The sequence below is a fragment of the Phoxinus phoxinus genome (genome assembly GCF_949152265.1).
Source record: "Phoxinus phoxinus genome assembly, chromosome: 15".
NCBI classification, from domain to species: Eukaryota; Metazoa; Chordata; class Actinopteri; order Cypriniformes; family Leuciscidae; genus Phoxinus; species Phoxinus phoxinus.
Window position 1 is genome coordinate 14,374,675 of NC_136890.1, and position 22,895 is coordinate 14,397,569.

Here is a 22,895-nt window from a genome sequence, read left to right on the forward strand (position 1 = left end):
CTATTTGAATGGGGAAACATCAAATTCTCCAAAGCTGATCACCAAGCTTACAAATAAATTGAAATTGAAATCACCAATGAAACTATTTCATACATTTTTATTTCTAAATGCTCAAATTATGACAAAAAACTGCATTTTTCAGGATGGACCAGCCAATGTGCAGTCATGAGCTTCTAATGGCAGCTGGAGTGAAGCAATGACTTTATATTGGCTCTTTCGTTTAGAAGGCGGGACTTATTTCACCATATGTGTTACATTTTCTCCCATTCATAGTAATATGAGTGCACCGCTTTTCTATATATAAAGTTTTTGCTGTTACACATTGTGCAGATTAAGGTAGGGGTGTGTATTTTCAGGATGGGAATGTTACAGAAAGTCTATGTGCTCTGGATGAGATAATCTTACGTAATTTAGTTCTTATATTAGATGGGATACCAGCAGTACTTGAATTGACAACTGTTACCTACCCAGAAACTTGGTTTAAAAGGTATAAAATCGGGTTTATTTATCATATTCAACAAAGGTCAAACTACATGAGAAACATAATGGTAACACTTTGCAATAAGGTAAAATCTTTAACATCAGTTAATGCATTAGGTATGATGAACTAACAATATCACTATTTATTAATCTAGGTTAATGTTAATTTCTTCTTATTCATTTTTAATTCAAGTTTGTTTATAATGCAAAAAGTAAAAGAAAAAATATTAGTATATTAAGACAATTAACATGAACAAAGATTAAAAAAAATACTGTAAAATGACTTCATTGTTAGTTCCGGACACCTAAAGAGTTAACTAATGTTATGGCTCTTCTCCTCAGGGAAAACTAGTCCCATCCAAATAGAATTTAATTAAATGGTTTGCCCTGTCAGTTGAAAAAGGTGATGGAAAACGTGTCAAACAAATATTCATCTTGCATAATGTGATTCACCCAAGAAAAACATGTTCCTGGATCAACATCCTTGATGGTCCTAGTTCAACATTACAGCGAGGAATAAGATTATGCTTACGGCTGGGGTTAGGTATGATATGTAGACAAAGATCTTGTCTTTAATATTAGGGGTTAGTTAGGCTTAAGGCTAGGGCTATGACTTTTTGTTCAAAGAATACCACTCCAGGAGCATCAAGGATGTCCTACTCGGCTAATTCTGTGCCTCATATCTGGCAGCACAACCATGTTTTACACAAAATTAAGTATTTATCACGGTGTTAATACTACATTAAGGGGGACTGTGATTGATTTTAAGATTCTGTTGTTTTACCTGTGGCATGGTAAATATGTCCACGTTGTTGCCTAGGTCAATCCAGGCAAGACAAGTGAACATCTTGGATTCTTTGAGGGCTTCAGACAGATCTTTAAGGATGCCCAGAGTCAGACGGTTCCCATTGAGAGCCAGTGTTGTGAGTTTGGGCAATGCACCCAGGAAGGGCAGAAGTAGACGTAGGCCCTCGTCCCGGAGCTCAGTGAAACTAAGATCTACGGATATCACAGCGCCCCCACTGGTCTGGAGGTAATATGCCACGTGCCGTATGTCACGAGTTGATAAAGGAATGCCAGAGAGGTCCACCGAGTCGCTGCAGAGCTTCTTCTGAAGTGTTGTTTTAAGACTGAAAATTGAAAGAAATAAAAAAATATATATTAATATATACTGAGGAATTACTTATAAAAGATACAAGCATTAGGGATTTGTTGACTCTAAATCTGATCATTTATAATGCTGCAACTTTAACAAAATAGAGGTTGCGGATTTGGGCTATATTAAAATCCTTCTTTTCTGGCTAAGAGCAAGAGCTCTTTAATAACTTTGTGTTTCCAGTATTTTAAAATCCAGAGACAGGAGAAAGGAAGAACACTGTGGTGGGGTCAGTGAGTGTTACATGTACTTTATTGTCTAGACTTTGTCCAAAAAAGATCAACTCCGAGTTGCAATCATTTCAGAATTCATAACAATCTATCATTTTTATAATGTGCTGAGTAAAAGTAGGCTACACTTAATCAAAACAAATGTTTTTCAGCATATTTACCTGTATGGATTGCATTAAGATTACATCTTACCCAACAATTAATTACAAATGTAGCAATTACAGTACTTTGTAGATTTCAAGTCAATAAAAGTGTAAATCATTTAAATAGAATATGTAACCCTGGCTTCTTTATATGAGGATAGGTAAAGGATAGCTCTCAAATTGTTGGGACTTTGCAACAAAGACCCAATAAATAAAATGTGTTGATTTGGTGACTGACAGTATTTAGATGACAGTTCTCAGAGACATATCTGAAATTGAACCCTGTTATAACATTTAGTGTTCTCAAACTTGTTCTTTGCCATTCAGAATTTGATTATTTCCGTAGTGGTAGGAAAGTAATTTCACTGTTTAGTACAATAGTTTTTTGTGAAGTAGCTTGTGGGAAAAACGCTGCGTATATAAAACAGAATAAACAATAAAAGACTGAGTACACAGTTAGTTATTGCTGTCGTGAGAAGCACCTGTTTGCACTGGCATGTATGTGCATTTCATCTTTCCTGCATCAATATACTGATAAACATCTATTGAATGAAAATTATCCTTTGAAATTCTTTGCTCAACGACTTCGTCATATATACAATTCATGTGCACATATCCTCTAGCTTCAGTAGCTGGCATCGAGAGCCTTTGCAGAAATCAGATAAGAGCTTTAAAAGCTTTCTTGTCTGTTACGAGTCTTTGACTTGGCCAATCCAAACCGCTTGTTTCTTCCCTTTGAGTCAATTGCTGAGCGTTTAGGCTAGTTGCAAGGTCCAAAGTCATGAAAAGACTTCTCAGGTACTCTCTGATGTGCTTTCAGTCCTGTAGGCTTTATGACGGAAGGCAGATATGCAGCCCATGATGCTTATACTGCTCTTTGATATGAGGTTATTTGGCAAAGCTATAACTATCTGGCACGCTTCAGTCATGCAAATACATTTATTTTGTGAAGCTTCTTTCTTTGAGGACTTGGGTAGAGACAAGTTGTACAGTGTTTTTTTTTTATCTTCTCATGTACTTGAACATAGATTTGCTTGCAAATGAATTAAATTGCTAATATTAGTGCAAACTGTTATTTAATGTGTTTTTATGTACAGTTTTCGACCAAACTTGCATAGACTAAAAACATTATTGGACACAAACAAATTTGGACACATGAATTGGTGTGAAGAAGTCATTAATGAAATGGTTTGTCTTTATTTTGACTCTAATTAAAAGGACGACAGCTGAAGTTGTACTGGGGAAACATACAGTCTAGAGGAGATAAAACCTCCTAAAGTATTATTTTCTTCTCAAATAATTTCTGAAGTAAGGTTCACAGTCAGAGTTCACTATTGTTCTGCCTAACTGTGGATTCCTGCTGCTGATGAAAGCTGCTCTGATGATGTTGCAGGCATCAGTGGCTTTCTACTAACCCACAATAAATCTTCTTTTCACTCTCAATGTACAGTTGCTAAGAAATTCATATTTAGTTCAATGTCCAACATTTAACTGAACTGTACTTTTTGGGATTTGAGATTTAGACTAGTCAACACTTGCTCCTTTGAAAAAAAAAAGAAAAAAAAAGATTATATTAGAAATATAACAGAAATGATAAAAAGATACGAATGTTCATTAGAAGGTGTAATTCAATGTCAAAATACTTTCTCCTTTCCCAGTCTTTGCAAATTCAAATATATGCCATTCCTTTGTGAAAAAGAAGGGCACTTAATTATATTTGTTATATATTTGTCAAAAAAACAAACAAAAAAAACTTGCCAATAATATAATATTAATGAAATGGAACGCCACTAAAGTGTACTTAAGGAGAGTACAATTTCAAAATGTTTCTTTACAAATTTAAATACACCTTAAAAAATTCCACTTTGTAATAATGTCAAATGAAAAGTTTTACTTTAAAAGTGAATTTCAAATCATTAGGTTTAAATAATTATTGCTTTAAAGATCTTATATTGATGTGTTGACTACCATCCTAAAGCACATGTACAAGTACTTGATTATAATTTTAACTGTAGAGTTATTTGACATTACATTTTAAGTTAATACTAAATTTCAAATTCATCATTACAAATGTGAAATTCCAAATATACAAACAAGTTTCAATAGAAATGGCATTAAATAAATATTTTAGATAACTATAAATATTTGTCAGTACATTTGACAGTACACTTTAACCATATTTCAAGACAATAGAATTATAATTTAAAATTACATATGAAGATATATATCCTACTTAAGTGGGTAAAATAACTCAAGTTTAGCTAACTGCATTATAATACATTTAGCAATTATATGCCTGAAAACATTACATTCATTTCACAATCAAGTATAATCTTTTAAAGTGTATTTTTCCATAATAAGTACTATTTAAAGGCATGTTTGTAGGTTTTACACTGTGTCTGTGGTGCTATTAAAACTGATCTGATAGTATTAGGATCTAGACTAACCTGCTAACCAATGGTGTGAGTCTGAGACGTGGCTATATCTTTGACAGGGTTCAGGAAAACATTTTTAAAACATTATTTTTGCAATTCCATTTGGTGCCAGTAATGGCGCTAAAATTGTACACTTCACCTTTAAAACCAAGTTAAATATATCTGCTGACACGTAAGAAAATAAAACACATAATCTTTAAAGAATAAAGTGAATGTTAGGGGAAAAAACTCCTTTCAAAACAACAGTACCTCCCCTCTACAGTCCTCTATCAGAACCATTACCATATCCTTGCCAGTCTGTGTGCTTCATTTTGACCTAGTTCCATTAACAGGATCAATTCAACAAAAATACAAACACAGACATACATCTGCTTGAAAATCACTCAGCTCCACAGATGTACATGATACATTTTTCATGATCTGGGCCACACGGTAACAATGCACAGTTTGAAATGGAAATATGGCGAGTCTTGCAATATACACTGCCACACGAACCACAGGACAGAGATCAAAAGAATATTCATTTGCCAAGGAAACACACACACCCACACTGAGATGCAAATGCATTATTACAATCCTCTCAAAGGCTGATATCTCTTCATGAAATCCTACTGACAGTCTTCCTCTATTTTCCCATTACTGGTAGCAGGTGGCATCGCTCTTCTGTGTTTGCGCCCAAATTCAATTTCTTTTCTAAATATAACTTCAGGTCCAAACCCCCTGGGGTTTATGCTTTATACGAATGTCCAAAGGCTATATTTTGACAAACAGTGGTTCTTTTAAGCTTGCTGCCTCATTTCTGCTAACTTACAGACCAATCTGCTCTGCCTTTAAACAGTGACATTTGAGGGATGTCTGTGATTAAATAGCAATAGGTTGGCCCATGAAAAGACTGCGTGCTTTGATGAAATGCTGAAGAAGTTCTTTGAAGATGCGTTAGGAATCAATTTAGATAAAAAGTCAGCTAGGGAGGTGCTTTTGAGAGAAAATAAGGTTAGCCTGACCTGCCAAACTTGCTTCAAATCTGAATTATTTAAAGGCAAGGACAAATTGGTTATTAAAAACCAAAAAAAATTTTTTGATTTTGCCATTTAAGCATGGTAAAAATCTCAAATTAATCATCATTTTATCTAGTTGTGCAGTAAAACATTTAAACAACCTCAAAACAGGATACATTTACTAGAGGAACACAAATGCATATAGTATTTTTGGTTACACTTTATTTTGATGGTCCACTTTACACATTCTACCAACTTGTCAACTAACTCTCATTAATAGTAGACTGTTAAGTTAGGGTTTGGGTAGAATAAGTTGACATGTAGTTGCAAAGTCACTTATATAGTCAGTAGAATGTCTGTTGTGGAGAATGTCTACTAACAAAATAAACTGTTATTAGACAGTTACTAAAACTCTAGGAATGGTAGTTGACATGTAGTTGCAAAGTTACTTATAGTTAGAGGACTGTCTAAAGTGGACTGTCGAAATGAAGTGTTATCGTATTTTTCTTGATTTTAAAGGGGTCATCGGATGCCCATTTTCCACAAGTTGATATGATTCTTTAGGGTCTTCGTGTAAAGTTTGTAACATACTTTGGTTAAAATTCCTCAATGGTTGTGTAAAACAACACCCTTTTTACCTCCTCAAAAACAGCTCAGTTCACAGCGACCCGTTTCGATGCATGTCTCTTTAAAAGAACATGAGTAACTGCTTACCCCTCCCCTCTCTTCCGTGGGGTTGTCACACAAGACACGCAAATGGCTGAGGACGGAAATATGCTAATACGGTACAGTCCGTCAGCGGTCGTGGGCGGAGCATGAGCAATATGACATCATATTAGTCAGAAAATCCAAACGACTCGATTATTTAAGAGTGTTTAGGCTTTTTGAGGATAAAAAAAAAAAAAAAGAGTGAATGGATTTTTTTCATTGTTGGTTGTGTCCATACACACATTTATATGCAAACACCATATAAAAGTGAATTTTGCATCTGATGACCTCTTTAAGCATAATCTCACTAAATTGTTACATAATATCTTAATGTATTCACATTATATTTTTTATATTAATTGTATTTTATCGATCGATCGCATTTTTTAATTGAGTGACATACTGTATGCATGTTGTGACTTCCAGGTTTTGAAACAAACATAAAAATGTGCCTTTTTTTCCTCTGCAGGATGGGCAAAAATCATTTTAATGTGTTATTTATTGGTTTATTTTTCTCGCGACTGGGTGCCAGTTTGAATTACAGTCACTTCGGGCTCACTTCGCGTTCCTTGGCAACCAGCGGCTATGAGTGACATTCATTTTCCTTACTGTCAGCTTTCGTACAATCACAGAGACTAAGCATTCTGGCAGACAGCGCCAATGTGTGTTCCCTTCGCAGCACATTTCCAGTCTATGGAAGTATGTGAGTTTTGAAACATGTAGAAGACGAAATTTTGGCCACGCAGATCTGAAAAGATTTCCTCCTTAGCACCTCATTTTCTCCCTCTAGCCATCCCTGACGTGTCTGATTCAAGTCATCAATGATGCAAAATATCTCTATTATTAATTCTGCCCCAAAGGTACATTCTGTCTCTTCACACATGCACAAACTGCATTATTTAATACATTAAACTGTTAGCCCCACTAACTATATCACAATCACAGAGAAAAAAGGAAAAATATGTCAACATTTCCTTTAAAGGGGGGGGGGGGGGGGTAAAATACTTAGTTTCAGTCAATCTCATGTTAATCTTGAGTACCTATAGAGTAATAGTGCGTCCTTCATATCTCCAAAAAGTCTTTAGTTTCATCATATTTATAAAATAAAAATACAGCTTTCCGATTCTATCCTGAAAAAGCCGAGGTCCTTGATTCTGGGCGTGGGCGGAGCTATAGAGTCAAGCGGGAGCATCCACAACATACAAACTGCATCCACTGTTCCAGTAACACTGGGTTCTTTGGGAAGCTGAACAAGGTAAACTTTCCCTCACATCCCAAAACACACTTTTTTGGAGACATTCTTGACATCAACCATTCCTATTTAGCGCTGCTGATGATGATTTCCGGTAGTAGCGCGTCGATGAGCGCGGTCTTTCTCTCCTCTGGTCGACGTGTGCGTGAACGCGCTTTTCCGAGAGCAATGCTCATATAAGGAGTTCCACTCTGGTCTACGTCATTAGATCTACGATAGAAAAAAAACAGCCGAAACGTGTTGCAACCCGGAAGTATGATTTTCAGCACAGAAATTCTCTGTTATTCGTATAAAATAACTTTTCAAACTTTGGCCATTATTAGCATGAGAATCCATCTCTTTAACACTGCAAACAACTCTGAATACATGAAACACCATTGTACCCCCGCTTTAATATTTTATTATTCTGACACCTGTGGCAATGAGAATTTACCAGGGGAAAGTAAACAATCTTTTCTGCTTTACTGCATATTACACAATCAGTAATCAATGCGCTCTTCTCATTCTCACATTCTAAATTGCTTCATTTATAAGGAAGGAAATCGTGTCACGGCAATCTCATTTTGTTCACAAATGGTTGAAAATAGGCAAACATAGCACAGTATCTCCTAATAGTGAAACGGTTGTTTATTAAAAAGCAAATATACAAATCTGTACACAAAAATGTATTATTGCATTACTGCGGAATCCTACCCAAATATGAATTTCTCATTCAGTGATCCGTTTAAATGAACAAAGGAATAAGTTAATAATATGCTAATCAGAGGCACGGGAAACCAATCAACTGCGTCAAACCAGCAGATTTGACATCTTAGACTTTAAGGCACATGTATGGAGTCAAGCTCTATTTTCTCAGATACAGCCTAATCTGACAGACTTTTTCTCTAGAAACTGTTCTGCTTTGACAGTGAAAAGACCTAAACAGTTATGGCAGTCGAGCATGAAAAGAAGATAGCATTAAGTGGGTAGTTGTAACCAAACATGACTCTTTACATTCAACATGTGTGTTTATCTGACAATGCTGGTCTAAAAATGGGACATATGAAAAGTCTTCCACCACAAAGCAAAAATTATTTTGAGTGTGATAATTTAGTAAAGCCAAGTAGAAAAGCTGGTTTTCAGGGGCTTGCTCTTCATCCCTGAATAGGTCTGAAATGTTTTGAGAGGTGAGAGGTGATACAGAGGATATATTGAAAGCTAAAAACTAACCAAGCAGAATGAGTGACAGAGAAAAGGAAGACAAGTGCTACAAAGACATGCCTCCCACCGCTGTTGGCATGGCAATGGCTGTTTTCTACCTGAGTGGATGCTTTCACACCTTTGATCAGCGTGAGATTCAGACTTACACCCGCCTCCAGGAGCAGATGCTGGTCTTTATATGAAGGCCTGCCAATAACACTTATAGCCTTAACGGAGCAGGTATACAACACACAGAAGTATAAACACTGCCAATTGCCACTTGAGAACCGAAACACCAATCGCTGACATTAAAATCACAAATAAGGGTTTGAAACAACATGAGGGTGAGTAAATGATGACAGTGTTGTCATTTGTTTGTGTAAACTAATCTTTAAAATCTCTGATTTACTGCAGAGAAATAAACCCTAGAAATCGTACGTGTGTCTCCTCCACTAGAGTTCCAGAAAAGATCTACATTTTCAACAGTGTCACAAACTGCTTATTTTTGCCAACACGCCACTTCACAATCAAAACCATTGCAACAGGACCTCAAACATAGCTTATCACATTCTTCCAAAACCAGATTATTTAGACCACATTAAGTTTATAGCTTAAAAGTTGTATGCAGGGAAATTTCTAAGTTCACCCTTTGCTTTTGGGAAACAAGTTATATTTTGCTTGGCGACAGTGCAAAGAATATTTTTTAGCCTTGCTGCATACATTTACAATTTCACGACCCTGGCAAATGGTTACATCAATAAATGAACACACAATCAGTAAGCAGTAATCTGTTATTATGCTAGTCCCTAATTATTAATCAGGCAGGACCACTGGGTGAATGTCATGTCACATAATTAATATTCATAAGCTCTCTATTTCTCTTGTTCCGTGGAGTCTATGCCTTGTTGATTATGGAAACATTCTAGTTTTGTTGGTTCACTCTCTTAGGCATACATTTACATACATTTTAAGTCTTTGGCCCTATTCGCTCTGAATTAGTATTATCTGGGGACCTCGTGTGATTTAGAAATTACCCTCCCACATATGAATTTTGTGTGGCGCATTCGCATGGGATAACCGAAGCCTGTGATTTTACTCGATATTACTGACTTCACCCCCGGATATGATGTCAATAAAGGCTATTGCTTGTAAATGTCTTGTTATTATAGGTCTAACTGTATGATATATCATAAACAGAAGAAAGTTCCTTACCGCATGCTGCTATACATGTCATTCATTTCAATCTAAGCATTCTTTTATCATTATTTTAATAATTCTTCTGATGGTTTTCAGCTTTCTCTTTCTGCAAATTGTATACAGTAGTTGTATGGTGTATAGCGATATGACCCAGCACCCAAAATACTATCAAAACAGTCCAACGCAGCCTTCATTTTTCACGAAAGATGGATAAAAAATCTCACAGGAAACAAAAACCATGAAAAAATTATATACGACTCCGCCAAATCACAGAGATGCCGATTCGCACGGGACTAATATTATCACGGGACCTCTGTGTTCGCCGAAATATGTTAGGTCATTTGCGGGGGAAATTTTACTTCAAAGATTACAGACATGGCCGATTCGCACGGAATAGGGCAAATAGGGCTTTTTTTCTCTGAAAACTGAGCTTTTTGAAGACGCACTCCCAAGTCTTGAAAATTTGAAAACGTTGTTTTCGTGTTGTAGTGTGGATTGTGAAAATGGAGGTATTTGAAAACTATGATGCATGTTTTATCACACATACTGTACCAATAGATATTTAAGTTTTTACCGGTATCTGCCTGATATGTGCTATTCACCTTCACAGTGTTGCTAAAGATACATGTTACTTTTTACAATCTTTATATTACATTCCTGCAAAGGTCACAGAAACTTTCCTCACAATTGTCCTGAGTGGCGTCACCTGGTGGAACCCTCCACGTCTTCCGTCCAAGGCCTGTAAGACGAGGCAGCCCTGGCTGCTAAAGCTTACAGTGCCACTGGACAGGTCACCCCCGACCTGCATGCGGTGGCCATCCTACAACTCAGTTCTGAGCCGGGGTTGATGCAGGAACTAAACACGGTGACTGATTTTGCCCTCTGTGCGAAGAAAGTCAGAGCGTGGGCCCTCTGCCAGACGTTGTCCACCTTGGTGGTCCAGGAACTCTGGCTGAACCTTACGTAAATGCAGGATGCCAACAAAGTCCGCTTTCACGGGACCAACTGGAGGAGGCAGAACCAGCCCTTGCATTGATGTGTTCTTGAGATGCATGCCCGATCAGTCAGCCCCTTTACTGGGCTAGATGACCCATATGTTGTGATTCCCTCTTGGTAGTCCCATATATTCTTCCATGGTACGGTTTCCCTGTCGGTAAACCAGTGTCTTTCCCTGGGCAAATTCCAGTGATTCCATCCCTGTCTAGGCAGGACCTACAGCAGAGATCTTCTATATGTAGCACTCCCCCACAGGTCAGTCCACATGTGTATTTCCACATGCTCCTCACTACGGGTAAGATGTGGCCTCTGTAGCGTCTCTCACTTGGACTAAGTATGTTTCCCCAGCGTTGACAACACTGGTCATTGCTGAAAAAAAAAATAGGAATAAAGAACCAAAGCACTCTTCTTGTGAAGTGACATACAGGAACAGCAGCTACAACCTTCTCTTGACCCTTCCCTGTGCCTTGTCCCTTTCATCCCGTTGGCATTGAGGACTATTAACATTTGGGCTTACATGGGGCGCTGGGTAGGTTACAACTGTATGAGGGCAGTTGCCAAAAGCCCATGGTACAGCTTGCCAGCATGTGTGTCTCCAACTTTCGTAACACCGTTCCATAGAAACCCCATTTGTCAGTCTTTGACATAATGTTTAACGAGACTAACAGAAAGGGAACATCTGTTACTGATGTAACTCTTGTTTCCTGATGGAGGATTATGTCCCTCCTGCCACATCCCTGAACCACCCCGCTGAATGGTCAGGATCCCTGTCTCGGCTCCTCAGCAAAAAACCTGAATGAGTAATTGTTTGCCGCCATCTTATTTACCCGTAATTACGGGGGAGTGGCTTGGCATGCAAATTCCACTCGCCAATTCCATTGGCCATTTTTCTACAACTAAGAGGTGCTTGGGGCTCCCAAGTGCGAACCCATGTGTCAGTCTTCGACATAGCGTCTCTGTTCCCTCCATCAGGGAACAAGGGTCACATCAGTAACCAAGACGTTACTTGAGCATCAAATCAGCATGTTAGAATGATTTCTGAAGGATCGTGTGACACTGAAGATCGGAGAAATGGCTGCTGAACATTCAGCTTTGCCATCACAGGAATTTGAATTGAATACATTTGAAATGTATCATAATAGAGAACATGTATTACAAAACAGTATTGTAATGATATCTCTCAAACTTATTTTTGATCAAATAAATGCAGCTTTGGTGAGCATAAGAGACTTTTTAAAAAACATTTTAAAAATCTCACCAACGCTAAACTTTTGGGTAATTTAAATACCTCAGATTCGTCATTGCATTCATGCATTAATCTCTGTGATGAATTACAATCCTCAGCAACTGCAAAAACACATTGCAAATAGAAAATGTTGATGCAAGGTTTGTAGAATTAATCACACAGCCCTAATAAATGTGAAAGCAAAAATAATACATTAGGCCGACCGACAGATTGTGTTTGTGTATGTCTGATCATGCATGTGTGCAGTCTGGTTAAATCAGACAGTCACATAGTCATCGCCGACAGTCGCTTTACACTGCCAATCAAAGATATGAGGGTTTCAGAATGATGATCCTCTCTCATGCAGATTCACCACAAGGCCTGTCTTACACCCTTGATCACACCCTAAATCATCACCACACACTAAAGACCTAGCACAACATGAAATCTTACTTCTTTCATCGCCACTTGGATCTCTCTCTTCCTGTTTTGCATTATCAGACTGTTTTGCTCCATTTTTCCTATCATGCAACCCTAATTTTACATTCATAATTTCCCCGACCCCTCTATAATTACATTATCTTCAGTCACCATTCACAAGTTAAACCCCCCAAAAAAGTCTGATGATGTCTCTACAAGACAGGAGCAAACTAATGCAGATCCATCAAAAGTGAACAAACACATATAAATCTGTCAATTCTAATATAACCAACCCTATTTCTTATTTTGTTCTTCATTTCCATGTAAATGGAGCTCGATTACAGTGATATGGCACCTAATAGGACCAGCATGCATTCATAAAATTAAAAATAGTGGATGAACAGGCACACATACAGTATGACGTAACCTATATAAAAACGCAATAAATATTAATTTTTATTCTTAATATCATACAGTTTTACTTCTCAAGTAAATGCATCTGTTTTTATTTTGATTTTTAGGTATTGTACTGTAAAAAAAAAGAGAAACAATACTGATTGAGAAATCATTTTTTGAGGTTCTCTGTGTGTCGTTTAGTCTAGTCCTTTGCTCTAAGGCCATACACTCTTAATGTCTCTCTCTGTCTCTCACACTCTTTTGAAGAGCATGTTCCTCGGTCTGTGCCTGGTTTCTGTAGTGGAGCAGCAAGGACCTGCAGACTCTCTGTTTGTCAGATTGACTTATATGAACACAAAGCTCTAGGGAGAGTATAACATATCCTCCAAAACAGAGCTCCTGAACACACACACACACACACACACACACACACACACACACACACACACACACACACACACACACACACACACACAATCTTGTCTGAATCTCTCATCACACATAAGGTTGGCACCACTGCCAATACAGCCAAATTAGATGCACACATGCACACACAAAAAAACACCAAAAATACCACGGTACTATCAGGTTTTTGGACATGTATGACCACAATAGCATGTTTTATGAACATGTACCATGGTATTCTTTTAAGTAGTTTGGAGTACCATGTAAATAATAGAAGAGTTACGGTAAAATTAATAGAGCTTGCTGGTATGTGTCGGCGACGACACAGCCGGTTCTAAAGGGTTAAAATAGCATCTGAATAATGCGTCACTGACTTTAGACTAGGTTTTTCCTGGTCTGTGGAGGAATTGTTTTCTCAAACTGCAAAATAGCACCAGGGAACATTTGCGGAAAAGTCTGCTGTGCGTCGGGTGCAAAATAGGAATGATACATGCGTCGGCGTACAAAGTAATTTGCGATGGGTGCAAGATAGGGCCCTTAGTATGAAAATGCCTTTCTCTCTCTCTGTTTGTCTCGCTCTCATCCACTTACTGCTTTATCCTCCCGTGAGAGCCTAAAGGTAATGGAGCAGGGCAGTGGTTAATTCAGTATGTGGAAAAACTGCATTGAGCAGAGGAAATGGATTGAAGGTGCACATAATGGCCATGTGGGTGGTACACGTACATTTATTTAAGCACACATATGCAAAATAAATTCTGCAACCATTGACTGGTGCGCTTGTATAACACACTGCAAACTGGTTGCTCTAATTAATTTAATTAATCAGGTGAAGTGAACAGATTTATGTTGGATAACTAAGGTTCGGGAGTATTACAGTCGGGAGTACGTTACAAAAGGCATTCATGGCTCTCTCTTCAGACAGCACTTCCCAGATCGAGCAGCGGTGCTGTTAAAAAGACTACCAATCAATAGCCGAGATGAAGGGGGGGGCGTGGGGGAGGGGTGCTGATATTGATGGGCCAGTGGTGGCAGGCCAAACAAGCTGTGATTTGTTACACTCATCTATAATCACACGGTTTGAAACTACTACCAGATTTCTGTTCAATAACTCATGGAACAGATCTGTAGTTTATGCAAATTTCTTGAGATTTCCAAGGTCGTAAAAGGGAAGGAAATGGAAAATTGATGTGGACCACTGTTATCTAAAACTAAAACTAATAAACTACTATCAAAATCATTTTATTATAAATAAAATAGATGTAAATTGAAATAAATCTGAAATAAAATATAAATATTAGATGTAAATTTAAATGTAAAGTTAGTGTATAAATAAGAGAAATAAATAAGAATTGTTACCTTGGCAACTAACTCTAATAAACAGAAATAAAAAGTTGAAATACTAAAATGAAAGCTAAACATATTTGCAACAATAAATTAAATGTATTTTTCACATTTTATATAAAAAGTGAGATAAAGCTTAACATATTTGTCTTGCAGTTTACTGAGTAGAAATTAACAGAGGATTCAAGACAGTGTTTATTAGTATCCACAGGTAAATCCTAACAGAGGCAGGAGAGCAAACACAACCATAATATTGATGAGACCTGATAACACTGAACTGAAACAAGGGAACTTTACATACATATGTAAATGAGGATAATTAAAGAAACACACCTGAACTGAATAACGAATCACATTAGTGTCCATTAGACAGTGCAAAACGAACACAAAGTCCAAACAAAGAGAATCTGTGACAGTACGCCCTCTCCCGGAAGACAACGTTCTCAACGTCCGAAACAAAAAGGATGAGAGAAGGAGTGTGGGGGCTCTGGGGGTGGACGAGGAGATGGTGAAGGGTTGGAGAGGAGTGGGCAAAGGGATAGTGAGAACAGGTAGACTGGAGGAGGCTTTGGTGGAGGGTGAAGATCCAGGAGGGGGATGGATAACCGGTCAGTCCAGTCCAGGGTGTTGAGAATGGTGGATGAATCCAGGGGATTGCCTTGAACAGGGTCGTGCGAATGGAGAACCAGGCCACAGCCACGAATGCGCACCACGTAGGAGGGAGGAGCCATGGTGTGAAGATGTTTGATGTCACCTTGTGATGGTGGTGGAGCCCACAGCGCAGACGGAGAGCCGATGAGGTGGAGAGTCACTGAAGACCTAGGCGGCCGTAACGGATCTGTAGCTGTATCCGGAGGGCAGAGGTGGATCTGGAGTGACGGAGCCTGAGGGAGGATGAAGCTTGCCGAAGGGGTGGAGGACCAGAGAGCAGCGAACGGCCTGCAAGCCCACAGTGGAGCTGTGGCGATGTCTGACCCAGGTGGAGCCGAAGTACAGAGGGAGCCCGGTGAGGCTGAATAGCCGATGGTCCACGCTGGAGTCGAGGGAGGAAGAATAAGAATAAGTGGCGGGGCTCGCTCCACGAGGACTCCCACGGCAATGGACGATTTAGCTGGCTCGCACACCTGGTCAGACGGGGTTGCCCTAGAGTTCCCGGTCTGTCCTGTCTCCCTTGAACTCTCTTGCTTGTCTTGTCTTGGCCAGAGAGGCCATTCTAAGTTCCCAAGTCTCATCCAACTTGGACGGTCCAAGGAAGCCGCGATAAAAGAATATGCCTTGCCACTGACATCACTCATGAATGTCCTGCCTGCCCTGTTTCACGCGATCTGCCTTGTTTGTCTTCAGCCCCGCCGTAGTGGTCATTCGTTCCGCCTACTCTGTTGTGGTTGTCTTTTGCTCCGATGTGGGGATCTTCAGTCCCGTCTGCTCTGCTGCGGTGGACTTCTGTTCTGCCATAATGGATCTTCAGCTCCACTTAAATGGAGCTTCTTCAGTCCCGTCTGCTCCGCCCTGGTCACTAGCCCTGCCTGCTTGGCCTTGGCCACATGCTCTGCCTGCTACGCTCTGTCACCTCGATCCACCTCAGTCTCCAGTCGTGCATCCACTCCATGGACCTGGCCCTCCGACCCATCCCCAGGTCCGCCTCCACTCCACCTCCTTCCTGGACTTATGTGACGGTTTGAGAAGCGCTTATGTGATGGGTCTGGTATATGCTCCTTGAGGGGGAGGGGGTCTATGTAGCATTGTGATAATATAATCTAATATTTAATTGTCACGTTAAGGTCTTGTTTTGTTTTTTTGTTTTGTTCCCTTTGTTCAGTTTTCCCACTCTTCATTGGTTACTATGGATCATTGTGCGCTACATTGCAGCCACTCAACCCATGACAATAATATAATAATATAACATAAAAGCTGTAGTAAATAGTATATCTATTTTAGCATTCATGCTGAGGGATGGAATTAAATAATTTACTCCATATCAGCATATTCTGATGTTTTGATGTTATATAAAACAGAGAAAGTTTCTCACCAAGCCTGGGCCTTTCGCCGGGTCATACTTTTTCTAAGCCACTTGGAGTGAGGGGTCAGGTGGTAGATGAGCTGTCTGCAGATTTTATCAGTCGACTTCAACGTCTCTGAATCCTGAAAGAACAACATGATAAGAAAGGCACAATAAGAATGAAAAAAAAGGGTAATTTGATTAAACTTGACAAGATAAATGTGGGGCCTGCAGCATGAAGTTCTCATATTATGCGAGTTAACAAAATAATTCACTACATAAGGAGCAGATCAGGGCAGTTTCTCATTGCAATCTTTTTTCTGAAGTTTGATGCACTTTTTAGATCTAAATTTGGATTTGGACAAAAATACATCAGAAAAATAATCTTCTCTGAGACTGAAAACAGTAATCTCCTCTGATATATAATCCAGAGACCGCCTTTGTGTCATTTTTATTTTGTCTTGTGGTTTTGCAAAAATGGCCGTCTGAAGCTTTGAATTTGTACCAGCCAAATCAGACTAATTCCTCAGATATAGATCTGTGAAAGACAAGACCGAACAAATACATTTAAGATGATTAATTCAAATCATCTTTAAACGAATTAGCTTTTTTTGGCAGGTCAATCTGTCTCGGTCTGTTCTGTCTACAAGTATCTCGATTAAGTGTATAAGAGAGTTGTCATTGAATGTGACACTTTTGTGCCTTTAAATTAAATTATAAAAATAATTGATTTTAATTTCAGAGAAAGTCCATTTTTATTTACATCTATAAAATGTCATCTGAACACTTGTTGAAGTTTGTCTGCCTTGAACAGTGGCAGTATGGTTGTTGTAGTTAACTTTACCCATGATTACACAGGACCAGAGCATGGTCGCATAGATGACACAATTTGTTAACTCCGGATTTAAAATCTACAAAATGTATTGCTGTGGATCGCTGCTGTGGATTTTGATGTCACAATACAACTAGTCTCTCTAAACCAAAATTTCACTGTTGCCTTCTATTAATAACTTGCACCCTGCTTAGATGGAAATATCTGGACCTCCCACTGGCACAAGCGAGGTGATGGTTTCACATTTAGAGATGCAAACCTTGTAAGCACTGACTGTAGGAGGTGGAATAAATCATGTCATAAAATATTTATGCTGGAACAGGTGTGATGTTAAACCAATGGCATTTAATACCCTTGTGAAACCAATGCCCATAACCAGGGGTGCACATAACTGGTACGCAAGTACGCATGCGCGACAAAAATCAGGAATGCGTAATGCCACTTGTGTTACTGCGCGCCTTTGCGTACTTTAAGGGTAACTGTCGCCAAAATGCAACCTAGGCAGTGTTAATATAATTTTTTCACTGACGAAAACTAAATAAAACCCAGTTTTAAATGACGACCACGTCAACGAATAAAAACTAGACGGAAATTAGGGAGGGACGATTGGGGAAGAGATCCAGTCAGAACTGATTTGCGTTTGTGGAAGATGCGCACATTTGAATTGTAATGTGCTGATCTACCCGGCGGCTCACGCTTGATGCATGTCTCAAATCGTTAAAAAATTTAAACGTCTGGGATAAAGAGAAGAGCAGATATGGATAGATCTGAATAAGAGTGACGACGAGAGCTGTATTCGGTATGTTTTTCTGTGCGAACACACACAGAGACGCGCGCGCGACCAGAAGCGTGCAGTTCTGCAGACAGCGCGCTGCGCGCAAGGACTGAATTGAGCTCTCTTTCGCGTGTGAATGGACAAATACACACATTATGTCTAAATGTCAGTTTTGGAGAGTATTCACGTAAACACAGTCGGTTATGTCTTTACAGTATGCACAGTGCATCAGTGCAATTTGATCTGCACACTCGGTCTTAAAGTGACAGTGCGTAATAAACCTAATACCTTCTGTACACTTAATATTGATCAAACAACAAAATAAAAAGAGAAAATTCACTGCTCTTTAATATCTTTGATAAGGATTCATTATATTTAATTTATACAAATAAATATATCTGAACAATCAAATAATACTTTAAATAAAAATTTTCCAAAGGTGTTTTTTATCATTTTAGGTCAGGTTTTTTTTTCACGCTGATGTAAATTTAAGTGTTAAATTAGTTTGGTTTTAGTTAGTTATTTTATGCTATAAAAACGGGAATGTGACGTCATGATTGACAGCTGTGGCCACGCTACATATGGGGTGAGTACCAAACACCATCTCCTGGTACTCACCTGAGTAACTCACTGAAAAAGTTATGTGCACCCCTGCCCATAACTTTTCCTCTTTGTAATTCAAAATGAAAATTCAATTCACAGCTGCAAATTTAAACTAAAAATTTAGTCTGTAATATTTAGACTGCAAACCAGCTTAAAGTGGACACTAAATGTGATTTTAAAAAAGTACTGTGCATTCAAATTAAGTCAGCTAATTTTCAGCTCAAAAAAAGATCCTTTTTATGCTAAGCTTATGCACCATATTCACAAAAGTGAGTCTGGCTACAATTAATGTTTTATTAAAGCTATTTCTACCTGTGGAATTTTATATACCATATTTGTTTTTGTTATTTATTTTTTTTATATATAAGATGATCATATAATGGAGAAGTGCATTATAATTGGGCATACATTATACATCTGTGTTGCAGAAGTTCACAATTTAGCCCACAGTCCCAGTAAAGTATGCCAGATTGTGATGGTAAATTGTTTGAAAGGCCATTTTCTCCACATAAGAAAATTAAATCATGCTTTGGTTCATCATTATTATAACACAAGTCAAAATTATGAAATAAAACGTCATAATTGGACTTTATGTAAAAAAATTACTTTATGTAATAATTAGGGGAGAGTGGTGCCAGGGGGAAGTAGATCCACCCCTTGTTTCTGGAAAACCATAGAAGAAATTGGTCATGTGACCACATCATTTTGAAAAGCAATCAATTTTACTCATCCTCCAAAGAAGAGAGACACATGGCATGAGAGGTAGCACATTTTAGCTCAAAAAAACAGTTTTTTTCCTTTCAAAGTAAAATTTATATGATTAAGGTTTTTGGATTGTAGTGTCTGAACAAGTATAGACAAGTTTGAAAACATTTCACACATGTTTTAGAGCTTTAGCAGGCTATACAATGAGTCTATACAGTTAGCATGAAGTTAGCTCTTAACTGCTGGATCATGCTAGTTTTTCAAACTTGTGGGTCTGGGGTGATTTGTGCCAAAGAGTCTGTGTTAAGTTGTGCCAGATCCAGACCACCTAGACCTACATACTCACAGGGGGATAATCTGGAGAAGTGAGGAGATGGGCATGCCTCATCAGTGTTTGAGTTAGGCCAACCTGCCATTTGTTTAATTTAGCTAACACTGATTTCAGTTTTTTTGAGTTTGCACAATGTTATTAAAAATAAGTTTTATTACGTTTTTAAGTGGCCTAAGTCACAATAGGATGTTTAGAAATTAGCCTAGTCACTTTAGACAGACAGCGTAGCGTTCTATGTTTGTCAACAGGCATCTATTGCCAAAGCCTTTTTGCCCGAAATGATTCACAAATATCATATATTGTGTTGCTATGGTACTCTAAATGGTTGCTAGGGCATGGCTTGATAGCTTCACAATGATCCTGAGAGACTGATTGGTCGTCTGAGTAAAATGAGCCTGTCCTTTTGTCTCTGTGACACTGTGATCCAGAGTTATGTTCAATACAAAATCCCTATGCAATTCACCATAGTAGAAAAACGGTTCTAACAGTTTAATAGGGTGACAATATTTAAAGGTGCATTAAGCAACTTTTCATGTTAAAAATACCCGTTTTCTAACCCATACATGCTTAAACAATTGACTGATGGGCTGAATGAGCCCTTCTCTGATCACTGAGATTGTCTGTATAATCCTGTAAAGTAAAATAAATAAGAGGGATTCGGGCCGGAATTTTAGAGTGGGCGTGACGTCATGCGTGTTCACGGCACGCTCACATAGCTGTGTCTGGCAGGTTTGTGTATTCGCCGGCATTCTCCATAGAAGATGGATTGTAAGAGACCTGCTTGTAGTTCATTTTCAAACACCAACGCAAACTCCACGTAAGATAAAAAAAAAGAAAACTTTTATCTAGTGCAACCAAAAGGGCCAAATTGGACTCAGACAGGCGTCGGAATAAGACGAGAGTAAACATAGGGAAGGCTTTCAACAAATGGAGAGATCTCCGGTCTGCTCTAGGGCTCAAACGGGATGCTCAGTTGGCTTTTTTCTTGATAAAACGGTAAGATATATCCCATTCTCTAATGTCTGATACGGCATATATGAGCGTGCACATCTCTGGCTGCAGTTTCGCTTCCCGCCAGAGGTGGCATAGTTCTGCAAAAACTCAGAATCTTGCGCTATGCACCCTTAAATAAACCTTAAATGAGTAATTTTGTATTAAATTTGTCTTGCTTTTATGTAGCATTACAGTTCATAAAATTAAAATGTTTTACTTCAGAAATCACTGGCACAATTTACCCCAACGTATTCCCCCAAAGGCAAAACTTACCCCGCACCAGGGGCAAGTTGTGCCACGAGACCACTTTTTTCCCAAAAGCTATATTTCTGAAACAATTTATTTCAGATCCAAAGTTATTGTTCTCAGGGATGCACCACATCCTTAAATATGTACATCCTTAAGTTGAAGGCATTACTGTCATGGCCTCACTTTAAAGTCACTTTGAGTAGAAACTGGCACAACTCACCCCACTCTCCCCCTATGGCATTTTATGTAATTACTTAAAACTTTTTTCTCGAGTTCACACTTACAAATAAGTCAGATGGAATAAATGGTATGCATATTTGGCGTGCTGTCCGAGGAGAGGGCTCCGGGCTCGGTATTCGGCCCGAACCCAGAGTACTCCCCCCGTATTCCTGGCTGTAAAAGAGAGCCAAGGGTGAGGAGTCGGGGTGGTGGAGGGATGCTGGAAACTGTCAAGGAATGTTAGGTGAGTTGACAGAATGGATATATATGCTTCTTGTCATGCTGATTAGGGTAGACGTAATTGTTTGATGACAAGTAATTTGCATTGGTTATCTGATCGTGCTCCTCCCGAACTTTGATTATAAAACATCATATCTCATAATCGTGACTTAGTATCTGTCACGGTTCCAGCCATACCAATCAACGTCAAACCCTGCAACTCCACCTCTCCGTTCCAACTCACCCGAGTACTGATTTCCCGCACCGGTCACTAATTAACCAGGACCTGCATATAACCCCACACTCACATTCACTAAGCTGTCTGGTCCAGTTTCTCACCTACGTGCAAGACTTTCCTAACTCCCTTTATCCTATTTCCTGATCATCATCATCGGTCACATCGGTCTATCATGCAAGTAACAAGAGCTATTTAACTCAAGTTAAGTCATTCCTATGTCTACTGACACTCTGTGACATTTACTTGGGTTCCTCCACCTATTCTCTTCAATAAATACCTGTGAACGATCATCCTGTTGCCTGTGCTTCCGTGTTTTGTGACAGAAGACCAGACCGCAACAGTTATATGGATCCCGGGACTCCTTCAGCCTCGCAAATCTGTTTGCCGACTTCGTTCACCAGCTTCGCCAGTCACTCCTTCCTAGAGTCGCCGCTCCGGTTATTGATCACACGTCATATATTGTCTTCGGCAAGGAAAATCCTCCATGTCTGAGTATGTGGTTCAATTCACAAGTGTGTGGAATAACGGTGCGCTCATCACAGCCTTACGACCGGGGTTATCACCATCCCTACAATTGCATCTTGCTATTTATGACGACAGTTTTGGCTTGGAAAATCTCATCCATGATCTATCCGTGTGGCCTAGCATTTAACTGCCTGTGAACTGGAATTACCTGCACTGCATTCTCTGCCCACTGCAGTCTCAGCACCAGCACAACATCCTTCAGCATCAGCCATAAAACCCATGCAAGTTGACTCCTTTCGTCTATCTTCTGCAAAAAGACAATGAAGCATTCAACAACACCTGTGTTTCTACTGTGGAGCTGAGGGGCATCTCATGTCTGATTGCCCTGTTTGTCCACCTCGCCCAGAGGCGAGTAGTATGAAGAAGAACCCGAAGTTACCACCCTGCTACACATTTCTGTGTCAGTGATGTCTGCTCATCATTTCATTTCAGCAAAGGTCATTTACTTGGGCTCTGCAGGAAATTTCATTTCAAGAGACTTCATCAACCGTTTCCACATCCCGCAAATCCCTTGCCAGAAGATGAATGTCCACTCATCCTGGGGAAACCACTCAGACGAGGTATTATTACCCACTGCACTCAATCACTCACTCTTTGCATTGGTGCCATCCATTATAAAAAGACCTCTAGTGCTGGATGGATCAAC

At 39.0% G+C, this 22,895-nt stretch overlaps 1 protein-coding gene across 1 annotated transcript in view; it reads right to left on the reverse strand.

Annotated features, from left to right (window-relative positions):
• lrrc75ba (leucine rich repeat containing 75Ba) overlaps window positions 1-22,895 on the reverse strand; it is a 37,777-nt gene that overhangs the window by 2,363 nt on the left and 12,519 nt on the right. Inside the window, exons 3-4 of the mRNA XM_079638182.1 lie at window positions 16,591-16,703; window positions 1,265-1,610 (exon numbers count right to left, since the gene is read on the reverse strand). Coding sequence (XP_079494308.1) covers window positions 1,265-1,610; window positions 16,591-16,703 — 459 coding nt within the window. The remainder of the gene's footprint in view (window positions 1-1,264; window positions 1,611-16,590; window positions 16,704-22,895) is intronic.